The 13446-nt window shown below is 43.0% G+C and overlaps 1 protein-coding gene across 5 annotated transcripts in view; it reads left to right on the plus strand.

The window, feature by feature from the left end:
- Positions 1-13446, plus strand: part of CELF2 (CUGBP Elav-like family member 2) — a 374910-nt gene that overhangs the window by 347774 nt on the left and 13690 nt on the right. For 3 of the 5 annotated variants that reach the window (XM_075024683.1, XM_075024684.1, XM_075024686.1), the window contains one exon: positions 6906-7037. In XM_075024683.1, coding sequence (XP_074880784.1) covers positions 6906-7037 — 132 coding nt within the window. The remainder of the gene's footprint in view (positions 1-6905; positions 7038-13446) is intronic. The other 2 variants (XM_075024685.1, XM_075024688.1) reach the window with 1 other exon arrangement.

Raw genomic sequence — 13446 nt, forward strand, 5'->3', positions numbered from 1 at the left:
TCATGGTCACGTCCCACCAGGACACTCTCCCCGGGTCCTTTGCAGCAGAGCTTCTCCTCAGCCCATCCATCCCCAGCCTGGGTTACTGAAAGGAATTATTCCTTCCCAGGTGCAGGACTTTGCATCTGTCCTTGTTAAATTTCATAAGGTTCCTGTTGGTCAACTCTGCATCCCTCTGAATGGCAGCCATTTAGTCAGGAGCAGTTTAAGTCAGATCTATTTTATCTAACCCTTGGAGTCAGTGAGCTCAGGAAGGCAGCAGAAAATCAGAAATACACCCAAATTCAGTACAAGAAAGAGGATTCTGGACTCAGACAACTGCCAATACAGATTTGACAGGAGTCTTTCCCAAAAGAGCATGTTTTCTCTGCAACTTCTCATGCTTGAAGTTATAGAGATACCAGACCTTAAATTTGTGGGTAATATTGATCCCTGGTGCACTGCTATATCGTCTTAACCGGAGCAAAATAAGTACTTTGAACACCAAGTTATTTAAACCCTCCATTAAGTAAACCAACAAGAACAAAGTTGTGGTTCACAGCCGAGCGGTGATAAGCAGGTAGCTGATATCAAAGTAAACGTTGAGCTTCCTGTTGTGCCGTGCGTTGGGTAGTGACAGGCAATTGTGGAGTGTAACCGAGAGCTGCCTAAAGGAAAGCTGTCAGCAGGGCTGACACAGTTACCGTCGTGAATCTCTACATGGAAAGCCCCAGCGTAGTTAAGCCGGTCTTGGAGCTGCCCTGAAGCCCTGCAGCACCAGAAAGCTGGTTCTGCTCCAGAAACATGAGCTGCTCTTCACATGGATGGGGTGGGTGAAGGTCTACAGCAACCCTCTATGCAGGCAAAGAGCTAAAGCTGCCCTTGCTTTTCTTTGCCCATTCTCTCCTTTAGTCCTGCCTTAGAACCAAAATAATGTTTCCGAAAAGAAACTTTACTTAAAATCTTTGAAATGCCTCTTTCGTGTTCTTACTACCTTAATCCCAGGCCTGCAGTGTGACTGTGTATCATTTCCAGAGAGTATGCCAATGTTGGAAGAGGAGGAAGGGAACAGGACAAGGTGAAGAGGAATGGAGAGAGTGCACAGTCTACTGCATATCACCACCCATAAAATAGCACCAAGTTAGCATATATAGTATGGAGTTTCCAAGAGAATGTTTTTTTCTGGGGTATATGACTTTGCTGAGAAGTCATTGGAGTTCTTTATTGCTTAGATATTTACCAAAAAAATTAAGGAAAGAATGGGGTCTACCACACTGCAAACCTCTCTGCTAAATTGTAGTGGTACATGTGTGATTTGAGTAGGTCATTTTCTTCAGAGCAACTCCGAGAGGGAGTGTTTATCTAGTACTTTGTTTCATCACCAGGTGCTCAGGCAGCCTCTCTGGACCCTGCAGTTGACCTCCTCTGTTGGGGAAGAGGATTCATTTTATAAATTGGCCCCGAGACATGAGAGGGCTGTGATTTGCCCAGACAAACATAGGTCTGTGGTTTTCTTACTTCAGGATACCTAGAAGCCCTATCAAGGGCACTCCTTGGTCTTAGGTGTAGGAAGTAAATAGGCATGACAAAAATGTGCCTGTGCCTCCAAGATATGGCTTTCTAGGAGACAAGCCAGCAGCTAGGAAGAAGCAGAATTAGCTCTGTCTTGCAGCAAAAGCATAGCGAGTGTTTTATCCAGGGCAGCACGAGAAGTTTGAGGCAGAACTGGGAAAGGCATCAACAGCATCTGGTAGTTTAGCTCACCCTGCATGCCATCCCACAACACATTTCCTCTCTGAATGGTCTACATCTACTTTGAGTTCACCATCTCCACCAGTGGAAACAGGAGCACTTCCAGAGGGCAATTCAGCCCATCCTGAGATAGAAATCTAAAAGTAGGGTGTCTGAGTTGGAGGTCTCTTAACCTCAGAGACCGTCCAAAAGATCAGTTTTGACTAGACTGGCTTAAACTAACAATGAGGCTGCCAAAGGTGGGGAAATTAATTGCATCCACATTGTGCACAGCAAAGCCAAAGAAATATTTACACATCATTGCCTTTCCTAGATGCTGTTATCCTGAATCTAGTTTTCCAGCTGATGTAAATCCAGATGATGTAAATCATCATGACTCTATGGACATAAGCTAGCCAAAAGAATGGCCAGAAGTTTCTATGCTAATACCGCTTGTTTTTCTAGGCTGGCACAGGTTTTAGGAATTGTGTTGAAACATTATTTAAATTAAAAGGGAAATGGCTCATTGCTAGTTTAGATTTTTATTAAAAAAAAACTCTGACCTAAAAGGTGCTATAACCTTTTACAGGCAGAAATAAATGTGTTGAGGAGACTAGTTGAAAATGCCAGCTCCTTCCAGCCTTAAAAATCTCTATGAATGCAACGTTACTAGTTAAACACAAATATCTATACCGTGCAGAGCAACCACTCCAAATGAAAATGTGTTCTCTGTATCAAAGAGAGCTCTGTTAAAGAATATATTAACCAAAGGCCAAGTCTCTTTATTCATAATGAAGCTGACCGCAAAAAATTCATCAATTAAATGGAGGAAGCACAGTAAGATCAAATGGCTGGGGTTGGAATTGGTTTGGGGGGTGTTGGGGAAAGGCTGCAGCCATGCCCTTCTGCATTTCACAACTTCTTAATAATATTATTTGCATTATTTGAAGTTTTCTGGTTGTTTATTAAAGTGGAGTTGAGTTTGGGAGAAAGAGGAGGAAGGTTGTGAGACTGACACAGAAATGTGGGAATAGAGGGGTCAATGAAGAAGAAACACTAAGGTCTCTAATGGTAAAATCAACAATTTTTATCTTCTCACCTTTCATGGTTGGAAAGGCTGAAGTTTTCTGTAAAGTCTCTGTATGTGGCCTGGATGGAGAAGGCAAGAGGTGACCAGCGTGCAGTGTACCTGCAGGAAAGAGAGCAGATTTTTCTGCAGGTTACTGGACAACTTTTTACTCTTGCAAGTCTAACTGACCTCTTCATCCAATGCTGTGATATTATTTTCACGTATTAACAGATTTTTAAGGTCAGTGAGGAATATGATGACCATCTTGTCCGAACTCTTGCAACAACAGCCAAAGGATTCAACCCCGTAACTCCTGCCAATAGTCTCTGATTGAGCAACAGCCTCTTTGAGAAAGTTGTCAGCTTATTCCAATGACTGATGTTAGAGAGGAAGAAGTTCCTCTGAGTAGACAAAATCTTATCTCTCATGTTCTGATGTTTATCCAGGGCTTAACATTGTGAGGGAATGATCAGTGCAGCTGGTAAAAAGCATCTCTGTTCTTCAGCGACTATTGTATATTCAGCTAGCATTCATCAGGCTGCAGCTCCAGTCTGCTGAATCTCTCCCCCTAGCTTCAGTATTAGCTAACTCTCTTAATACTGTCCCAGAAATGTATTGAGTCCTTGACATATATAGGTCTTAAGGAGGCAAGGATAAAATTCCCAGTGCAAAGAGAAAAATAAAACACCAAATATTGTGGATACAGGGTGTGCCATACAGAGTGACACCAGAAGTCCAAGTAATTTACACTTTTTTTGTGTGTTTTGTTTTTCCTCACTGTTGCACCAAATGCTGCTGCACCAGTAGCACAAAGAGGGCAATTCGTAGTGGTACTACAGCTCTGTACATCAAGCTGTGTAAGTACCTGGAGACAGATGCCTACTGTTTATTAAGCAGCACTATGAAGTGATTTGATTCAGAGCAGTAATGTTCTGGTGTGGAGGATAGAGGGAGTTGTGAAATGTTTTAATTTATTTGGTGGCAGGGGAACCTGGTAAAAACCAGTTTATAAATTCTGTAGGTATCCAATCTATTTTTGTGATCTGGACAACTAGAAACCATAAATATAGCATAACGCTATTCCGACAGTGAATTATACTTTCTTTGCCATTACTCTGAGCAGTTGTGGAGCCCAAGAGCTTTGATTACACAAGAGAGTTATACAGGTTTCCCCAAAGCAGTGCAGTCATCTACTGTTACCACAAGGCATGTGATTTTTCTTTTTTCCCTTTGGCTCAATATATGTTACAATTTTTCAGTTGAAAGAAACTAGAAAAGGGCAAAGGGCAGGAGAAGCACAGTCCTTGTCTTTAGATGGATTTCAGCGTATTTTGGGAGCACATGAGGTAAAAACTTTCAGCTGGCCTAAGCCTCCACGCATGTCTTGTAGGAGCTTTTAACTTTTGTTTCATCTCCCTTTAAGTTTTTGGGGGACAAAGAATACCGTTGCTTCATCTGTTGGCTTTATCCAGCATTTTGTGAGAAATTTTCACCTCTCAATATCTTGGACCTTTTATGCCCCCTTTATGATAGTATTTTAGCTCATCACTGTCTTCATCTTCATTTCATACATGCAGGTCTCAGTCAAAGGAAAGGAGATAACTAGTGTGGAGTATCTCAGGAAACCTCATGCAGCAAGGTGCTGGATCTGTCCTTTACAAGTGCCCTAACAAAAGGCAATCACTTCATTTCTGTTCACCCCCTGTTCAATAAGATGATGGAAACCACACAATTTGTTCAGTTTCTTTCTCCTTAAAGAAATAATAAGCCAAAGAGGAAAAAGCATTGTCCCAGTGGATCTGTGAGACAGATCACTGCTAAGCAGAAGAAATAGCCGCAACAACAAAACACTGATTTCTGAGATGCTTCAGTGCTCCAACTAGTCTTTTACATTGATTATATGCCAAGTCATTATTTAGGCAAACTAGATAATCTGCATTGCAACTTCAAATGGGAGAATCACTGAGGCACCTGCTCTGTGTTTGATGGAATAGAGAACCTTGATATGAATAAAAGAAGAAAATGATGTTGGCCCCAGATACCGACCATCCCTGGAGCATGTGTTTGAGCAGTGAGGCTATGATAAGAGCCACCACAATGCACTCTGTGGGCTGCGCAAGAGAGAAGGATTTAATCAGGTTTTTCTGCCTTCTCCAACAGATGTGTTGACAATCCATAAGCGTATGGCTCTCATTCACAGGAGTTATTTGCCCCCAAGAGCTTTAATGTAATTTTCAGGCAGTTTCCTAACCCCCATTTCTCTCATTTCTTAAATATATGTGTTTCCTCAAGAGAAGAGGGTAATAATCCTCTGAAACAGAAATGGAGGGAATTCAGCCCAGTCAAAACCAATCGGATCCTTCAGATTTGAGGTTTATATACTTCATTTAAATGATCTGCTAATGAACATGAGCAGAAACACAGAGCAGTGTTGGTCACAGGGAATTCACTGACATTCATTCACTTTGATTTTTTTCTCTCTTCTCTGTTGGTGCCCACATTATCTGACAAAAGTGGTTTTTCACTCTTTTTTTTTTATTACTTTTTTTTTAATCAAAGACATTATTGGCTTCTTATTGCTTTGTGGAGAAAGATTGAATAATCAAAGCTGCTTCTATCTGCAACATATAAAATTATTCATAACATTTCAGATGCTAGGGATGTGGGGTCAAGGAATGACTCACAGAGTCTGAAAATCTCTCCTCACCCACACCAAGAGTATCTTCTTACTTTGAGGCCTCATGAGTGTGAAGGCTTGTCTTTGGTGTGTCTTAAGGTTGTAAAGGTGTTTTTTTTTGTAGGTTAGAGCTTTAAGGTTTATGCACAAAGTGAAAAAGTTGCCTCCTACTTTCCTTAGTGGATCCTGCCAACTGTAGAGACTTTCTTGAGGGTTCACTGAGTAATCTGATGTGTTCGACAGCTCAGAAGAGCATCACGATAAAAGTGGTCTTAACCATTTCACAGCTAGGTAATGAATAGGAACAAAAAAGCATGGTGTAGACATGGTGTGCCTCCAGTAAATCATCAACAAAATTCTGGCTTTAAATGTTCACTTTTCAGAAGATAATGTAACTTTTTAAAGGAAAAGAAAGAAAGTCTTTATGAAGATGCACTAAAGTAGGGCTCAGGAGACAAGCTAAAAACCTAATTGCTTCTGCAGCTTTCATGAGTGTGATTCATCTGGTGCAAGTTTACCTGCCTGTAAGTTAAGTGTTTAATCTACACTGGTTATTCAAGGCCCTTCTATGAGAGAGACATGCATTTCTAGTTCATCCAACCTATCCTAAATGATAGCTCTCTCTAAGGTGCTTTATTACTTTCCTGTGACAACAGAGTGAGTCTCTTTCTCTTCCTAAGCATGTAGTTTAGATGGATTCATCTCATCCACCTTCATCATTCCCTTGGCATTGTAGCAGCAAGGACCTTTTCTCCACCTGAGCCTCAGCTTCCCCTCTGGCACAGATTGTGGGGATGTATATAGTATCATTTGTGGGGTGCATATATGTGACTAGTTATGTGCAAAGGACAAGCTAAAAACCTGCAATAAAATGGACAGTGGTTACATTTTGTATTTGGCTGGTCATTCTTCTTTTTGTAAAATTCAAGGCTTTAAATGATGTTCATACAGTCTCCTAGAGCAGAGCCATAATGGCATGGTGTCTCACTTAGAATAATTAAATTTTCTCCTAGAACACTGGGGCCCAGAACAGAAAGCTGTTCTATGACAAAATTAATATGAGTAATTCTATTTTTTTCAATGATGGAGTTTAAAAAGTGGCAAAATCTCAATAACCTGGTTAGCTGATCAGCCTGGGATGCTAGGTTGATTGACAAACTTTTGAGAAAGTGACTGATCCCACACTTACTGTTCTTGTATTATGTTCGCAAACAATAGCACAATGCTAAATTTTGTGATCCAGTCGTTGCAGTTCGATTCTCATCAACACTTTCCATGAACAATCGTACTATTAGTATCTTGAACAAGGTTTGTCTATTGGTCTCATTTTCTTTTTTCTTTTTCTTGCAAGTAGCCCTGTTGTGCTCAGCATTATTGTAAACTGTTTTGTGATCAACTAAAAGAAGCAAAATATGGCCTTAATTTTGCCTTGCCTTTTTTTCCTTTCAGTGGCTGCATCAACTGCTAATTCCACAGCTGGTGCGGCCATGAATTCTTTGACTTCTCTGGGTACTCTCCAAGGATTGGCTGGAGCCACTGTTGGACTGAATAATATTAATGCACTAGCAGGTACCGTAAACAGTGAGTATTTATTGCTGTGGTGGACAGCCTTCCCCAATAATCATGCCACAAAAACTATCAATTGTAAAGCGATGATATTATTATTTTTAATCAATATACAAAATAAGGGGGTCAAGTTGATCTAGTTCCATTCATGGTACATATGCAGTTCTGGAGTCTTTTAGTTTCACATAGTTTGCTCTGCAAAGTGAAGTCCCTTGGGTCCCTGCACAAAGACTCCTTTTCTTGCAGGCAGTATGGAAGGTAAAAGAAATGTCACCAGGGATTTGGGTTATTGTCATGGTTTAAGCCCAGCCGGCAACAAAGCAGCATGAAGCTGCTCGCTCACTCCTCCCCCCCACCCCAGCGGGATGAGGAGGAGAAAATGTAAAGAAATACTTGTGGGTCAAGACAAGGGCTGGGAGAGATCACTCACCACTTATGGTCATGGGCAAAACACAGGCTCGACTTGGGGAAAAAACAAAATCAATTTAATTTACTACCAATCAAATCAAACCAAGGATACTGAGAAATAAAACCAAACCTTAGAACACCTTCTCCCACCCCTCCCTCCTTCCTGGCTCAACTCCACTCCTGGTTCTCTCCACCTCTTCCCCTCAGTAGTGCAGGGGAACAGGGAGGGGATGGGGGTTGGGGTCAGTTCCTTACACGTTGTCTCTGCCGCTCCTTCCTCCTCGGGGGCAGGACTCCTCACCCGTCCCCTGCTCCACCATGGGGTCCCTCCCACGGGAGACAGTCCTCCACGAACTTCTCCAATGTGAGTCCTTCCCACGGGCTGCAGTTCTTCACGAACTGCTCCAGCGTGGGTCCCTTCCCCGGGCTGCAGTCCTTCAGGCACAGACTGCTCCAGCGTGGGTCCTCGCCACAAACCGATCTTCAGGCACAGCCTGCTCCAGCGCGGGCTTTCCCATGGAGTCCCGGCCATCTTGGGGGGCATCCATCCCCCTGCTCCGGCGTGGGCTCCTCTCTCCCCGGGCTGCAGGTGGGCATCTGCTCCCCCGCTCCCCTCCGTGGGCTGGGGGGGGACAGCCTGCCACCTCACCGCGGGCTGCGTCCCCGCTCCTCCTCCCCCGCCTCCCTCCCTGCCCTCGGTATCCGCAGAGGGGTTCCTCTGACATCCCAATCTCCTACTCGCTGCAGGTTCCCCTTCTTAAACCTGTTCTCCCAGAGGCGCTACCACCATCACTGATGGGCTCAGCCTGGGCCAGTGGTGGGTCCGAATTGGAGCCGGGGAAGCTTCCAGCAGCTTCTCACAGGAGACACCCCCGAGGCCCCTCCCCCACTACCAAAACCCCGCCACACAAACCCAAGACAGTTATCTAGGTTATAGGAGAAGCTGCTTTTTCATTTAGGGAGTCTGACAACAGGTATATCACCTCAATGTACAAAACCTCACTCACAAACGTAGTGATAAGAAAGATGTTTGCCACAGAGGCAGTCCTTTTAAAGTGTCTGTAGGAATTATCAAATTGACTTGAGAACAACATGCTTTAAAAATGAAGGCAAGTCTTTGGCTTTTAATTGGCAAGTGTAAGAGAATGATGCAGTCAGTCACCTGTAATACCAGAGCATGCACATCTATCCTATGACATCTTAAACAAACCCTGGCATCTCCAGCTAAGTAGATGCCAGTAGTTGTTAGAACATTCTTCCTTGTTCCTAGCCTTGGTCAAGATTTTCCTGAAGAAGAAGGATTTTTTTTTTTAATTTATTGTTTCTGCTATGATGACTTCACCTTTGCCTGCAATGGAAGAAATTTGTCCAGCTGCATTTTCCCCCTCCTTTTTTTTTAGCTGCTGTTGCTCCTTGCATTTCCTATCGCAATGCAAGGACTCTATTTGGTCATTGCCAGTCCATGACCCGTCATAATGTACCCCCAGGAATGGATGTCCTCCTCAGTATCTCTTGCTCACTCTGATGCTCTGCATGATGTCCTTTTTGTCACTGTTACTTGGCTGCTCGCCCAATCTTTTTGTTCTGTGATCTCTGGTTGTCATTGTTGGGAGCTGGGAAGGAAGGGGGCTAATGGATGTCCATGTAGCAATGTTGAGTGGTTGCATGGGGTCTTGTGTAAAACAGGTCTTGCTTCTGGCAAGGACATGCGTATTTCACACAGACAACCTCATAGTAAATATGACTCAAGAACAACTTAAGAAAAGTAAGCATTAGGTCCCAAAATGGCAGATGTTAGTTTCCTTTCTTATTATTACATTAGTATTAAAGCAAGCTACTGAAAATGTCATGCATGAAAAGCTAACTTACCTGCTCTTGTGAGCTCTCGTAGTACAAGAGCTACCCTGTCATAAGTAAGAAATCATTAAATGTCCTTTCCTGATAAACAGTCATTGTGCTTTACTTGGTTTATAAGAAGCCACAATATCAAGAGCAGAGTATGGCATCCCATTCCTTCCCTCCCACAAGTACTAAGAACCCAGGCACACTGGAGCACTCCAAGATAGCGTCCCCTTCATCAAGACCAAGCACGAATGAATCACCTATGAGTCTTGACTTTGCGTGGGAACCCTTCTGTTGCACTCCTTTTAACACTTCATGCTAGGCTACAAGCAAAGGGTTTATGTTTTTTCAGCAAGTATTTTGAGGTGACGTGTGTGCAAAATTATCTGCATGTGTCATTTGAAGTATTAATGACGTATTCACAACCCAGTACCCAATTTCAGCTTGTTTTAAGCCACCGTTACTTCCATGGACTTGTACCAACAGAGGCTTCAGTCCCAAGTCTTCTTCATGGATGTTTTTATGGACACAGAGAGGGCATGTGCCTAGAATATCTGTATGTGTATAGCACTTACAAAATGTATGTGAATATGTCTGTCTATGTATATACATACATGAGAGAGATCTAAAGAGGGGAAGCTGCTTCCCCACAACAACACAACACACCGTTGTGGCACTGTTTCTCTCAAAAGGGTGACACTGATTATCAATTTCAGGTACTTGTGATGTTAATGATAGCGAAGCATTGTTCGAATTACAGCAACCTCCCCTGTGCATTCTAACGACGAGCCAGTGCTTTTCCTAGTGACCGTGTCTGATGCAGTCGCTCACACTCAAACCTGCCTAGGAGTTTGCCTTCGGGAAACCTTACGTTCAATGAGTCTGATGTTTCACACTATGCCATGGTCATAAGCACTCCAAGAAAAACATTCATTGATCATGGGGGTTCCTGAAGTAATTGTGCGGAGAAGTTGGAATCGAGTGACATGCTTCTAATTGGGGAATTAACAAAAGCGATCCAAAGCACAAGTCAAGCAGAGCTTAACCCAAAAATTAATCAGAAGGTGGCACTGGGCTTGGGCATTGATTTACATAGAGGTGTTGGAAGAAGTACTCCTCTGTTGAAGCCATGTCCTGCTCTGTATGTGAGAATCACAAGGAGAATGTCTTCCAGGCTGAGCTCACTAGGAGACTTCTATCTGTTTACTGGATCCTAGCTGGGTCCATGAAAAAGAAGCTGGTCTGTGGAGACTGATAGTGCTCTCATTGTAGAGAGAAGCATTGTAGAAAGATGTCTGGAGGCCTCAAAAATTAAAGAAAGTGGAGTATGGTAAGTTTAACTGTCTCCAAGGGTTTGGCAACAGTTGTACGTACGTGTGGGGATTCACCCACTCTTCCCTCGGTTGTGCTTGAAGCTTCTAAAACCTTAAATGACAAAACATTGGACTGTCTCCTTTGGGCACGTAAATTTAAATAATGTAACTAACAAAAAGAATTATGAATAATGAGGAAAAATTAATAAAGAGGGAGGAAGAGATTCTTTGCAATTAAGAAAGAAGACCATGGATTCAGGATACTGGAGAGCTATGACGCAATATTTGTGTGTGAACCCAGGGCAGTCACTTAGCCTTTCTGCCCCTTATTTACATCTGTAAAATGGAGATAAAACTATTTGTGACAGATTTGAAGGTGCTTGGAAAGGACTTTGAGAGACCTTTGGACTTGCCAAGCATTGTCACTTCTGTATTACATAGAGTAACTCAAAAAAGTAGAAGGCCATAGATGAGAGATTCCAAAAGGTTATTTCACAGAAGTGAGGAAGAGACCAGAGTTCAATATCAGACTGAGGTGCATTAGTAGAGATAATAAAGAGATGGCAGAGATGTGTAACTGCAGCTGGACCTTGTAGGTTTCATAAAAGTGTAAAAAGGGGGAATAGAAAAAATGCCAAGAGCTTTCTGCAGATCTGTTTTGCTCAGGAGGGAAGTGTTTTTGGACACGTGCGCCGGGGTAGCAGTAGCCATGCCCTTCCCAGGAGCAGTGGGGTGAGCTGGGGCTGTCTGGCTGTTTTTTAATCTGAAATCATTTGGTGGGAAGGGGCTATTGATTCTAGGTGAAAGAAGGGGGAGGATGCTGCCCACTGCAACACAAAGCATGTTTATCTAGTAGGCTGATGACTCACGAAAGATAACATGTTATCCTAATGCTTCCTTTATTATCAAGTTACTTCAACACTGTAATAGGAGAGATACAAGCTGCTTTATCAGGAGCCTTTACTTTAACCAGTGCTGTGTGTACACCCATGCAAGCAATGACACAAACCTAAGTACAGAAACATCAGAGCAGGTTAAGGTCAGGGTCAGGGTCAAATTTTTCTTTTTTTTTTTTTAATCTTCATTTTCCAAATGTTGTGTCTTTTAGATTTAAGATGCTTCACAAGCTATCTTGGTTTGCAAGTTTTGTTTTATAACTGGAACCATTATACAACAAGTATCTGGCTCTCTTGTGCTCTGACTGAGGTTTTTGTTCAAAGTAGTGGCAGCCAGTACGTCCTATCAGGATACAGCGATGCTCTGAAGTGGGGTGGAGGGGAAAGAGAACTCTTCAAAGTGCGAGACATTTTATTAAGGGAAGGCTAAGAATATCACATCTCTGTCAAGTGTTTAGTCACACAAATTATAGTAATATCAAAAGGTATAATTTATGCAGTACAGTTCTCTTAATTGGCACAGACTCTGGTGGAGCCAGAAAGGTGCCACTTGAGCAATTGTCCTGATTATCAGAGACTCATAGGAATACACTTCTCGAATCTACATAAGAGATGGAAGAAAACTAGTAGGTCAGCATCTTTATCCTCCTCTGTCAATGCAGGGTAATTCCTTGCAGTATTCTTTCTGTCTCTAAATTACTCATGTGATAAGGTTTGTGCCACTTTCCTTGAAGATTATTTCCCAGTCTAACAGATTTCATTGTTAATTCACTATAACGCATCCTCTGCTTAATTTCCTCACTTTTCTCCAATGTACATATCCCCCCTTATTATTGCTCTGAAATTAAGCCCTCTCTTTCTCTTCAATGCTCGTAGCTTTTGGCTCTTAATATGACTCCACCAGTCACCTCTTCACCCATCATTTTGCCAACCGAAACACTGCACAGTCAATGTCTAAGAAATGGTCACTGGTGGTTCGGGGGGCCCCATTTTTCCTGTGACTCATCTACTGTACCTCAAGGGGCCTGATTAAGCCCTTTTAAGTTGTTTGTGAGCTGTTCACCTAAAAACTGGGGAGCACGGGATAGCTAGTTGTGCAGAAAACATGGCCTAACCCTCAGCCTTGATGAACACTTACCGCTCCGGTTGACACAAGTTGGAGGTGTGGGCGATGAGCAGGGCTCTGAACTCTGCCACCCCTCCAACTGCCAAAGAGACTGTAGCTCCAACAGAAAATTCACTTTTTCTGGAATTTCTGAAAACAACAATTGTTAACACTTAATTTCAGTGTGGCTCATTTAGGAGCCACGATGAGGAATAGAAGCAATGGAGAGAGGCTGTAGCCCAGGAGTTTGTCCACCATCGAGTCAGTAGTAAAACTTCTTTTGCAGACCGCGCTGTTTGCACGGATGAGGGATGCCATTTTCCGCACAGCTAGCAATCCAGGCTGAAATTTCCTCTTTGGCAGTCATCCCAGTTAAATTAATCTGTTACTTATCAGGATGTAGAATCGCTTTAAAGAAAAAAAAAAAATGGAGTGACTCTACTTCCAGTGAGAAGAAAGACATTGCTAGAACCAAATGCTTTTGTTTCTTCGTGAAAGATGCCTGGTCTGGATGAAGCACTTTAGTCACCCTAGATGTGCTGCTGCCCATGTCTTCTGGAGTAACTAGAGAAGGAGGGTGGAAGCACAGTCCATCTTCCTACCACAAACCTACAGGACGAAGCCCATAATTGTACAGAAGGTTGTTTCAAAATGCTGTTAATGGGGGTTCTCTGCTGACTCCGTTTAAGCAAAACACTTCTGATACGGGGTGGTCGTGGCCTGTTGCTAAAGACCTTGGTCAGAAAGAGTGGGTTCCCTCGCAGACAGCTTTTCTCCAGTGGCCAACGTGCAAGGACGCAGGTCTAATAGGTCCCGCTCTCCCAGCTTCAGACACCCTCAGCAGAAGCCCGGGTGTCAAG

This window comes from Buteo buteo, chromosome 4 (assembly GCF_964188355.1).
Source record: "Buteo buteo chromosome 4, bButBut1.hap1.1, whole genome shotgun sequence".
In the NCBI taxonomy this organism is placed as follows: Eukaryota; Metazoa; Chordata; class Aves; order Accipitriformes; family Accipitridae; genus Buteo; species Buteo buteo.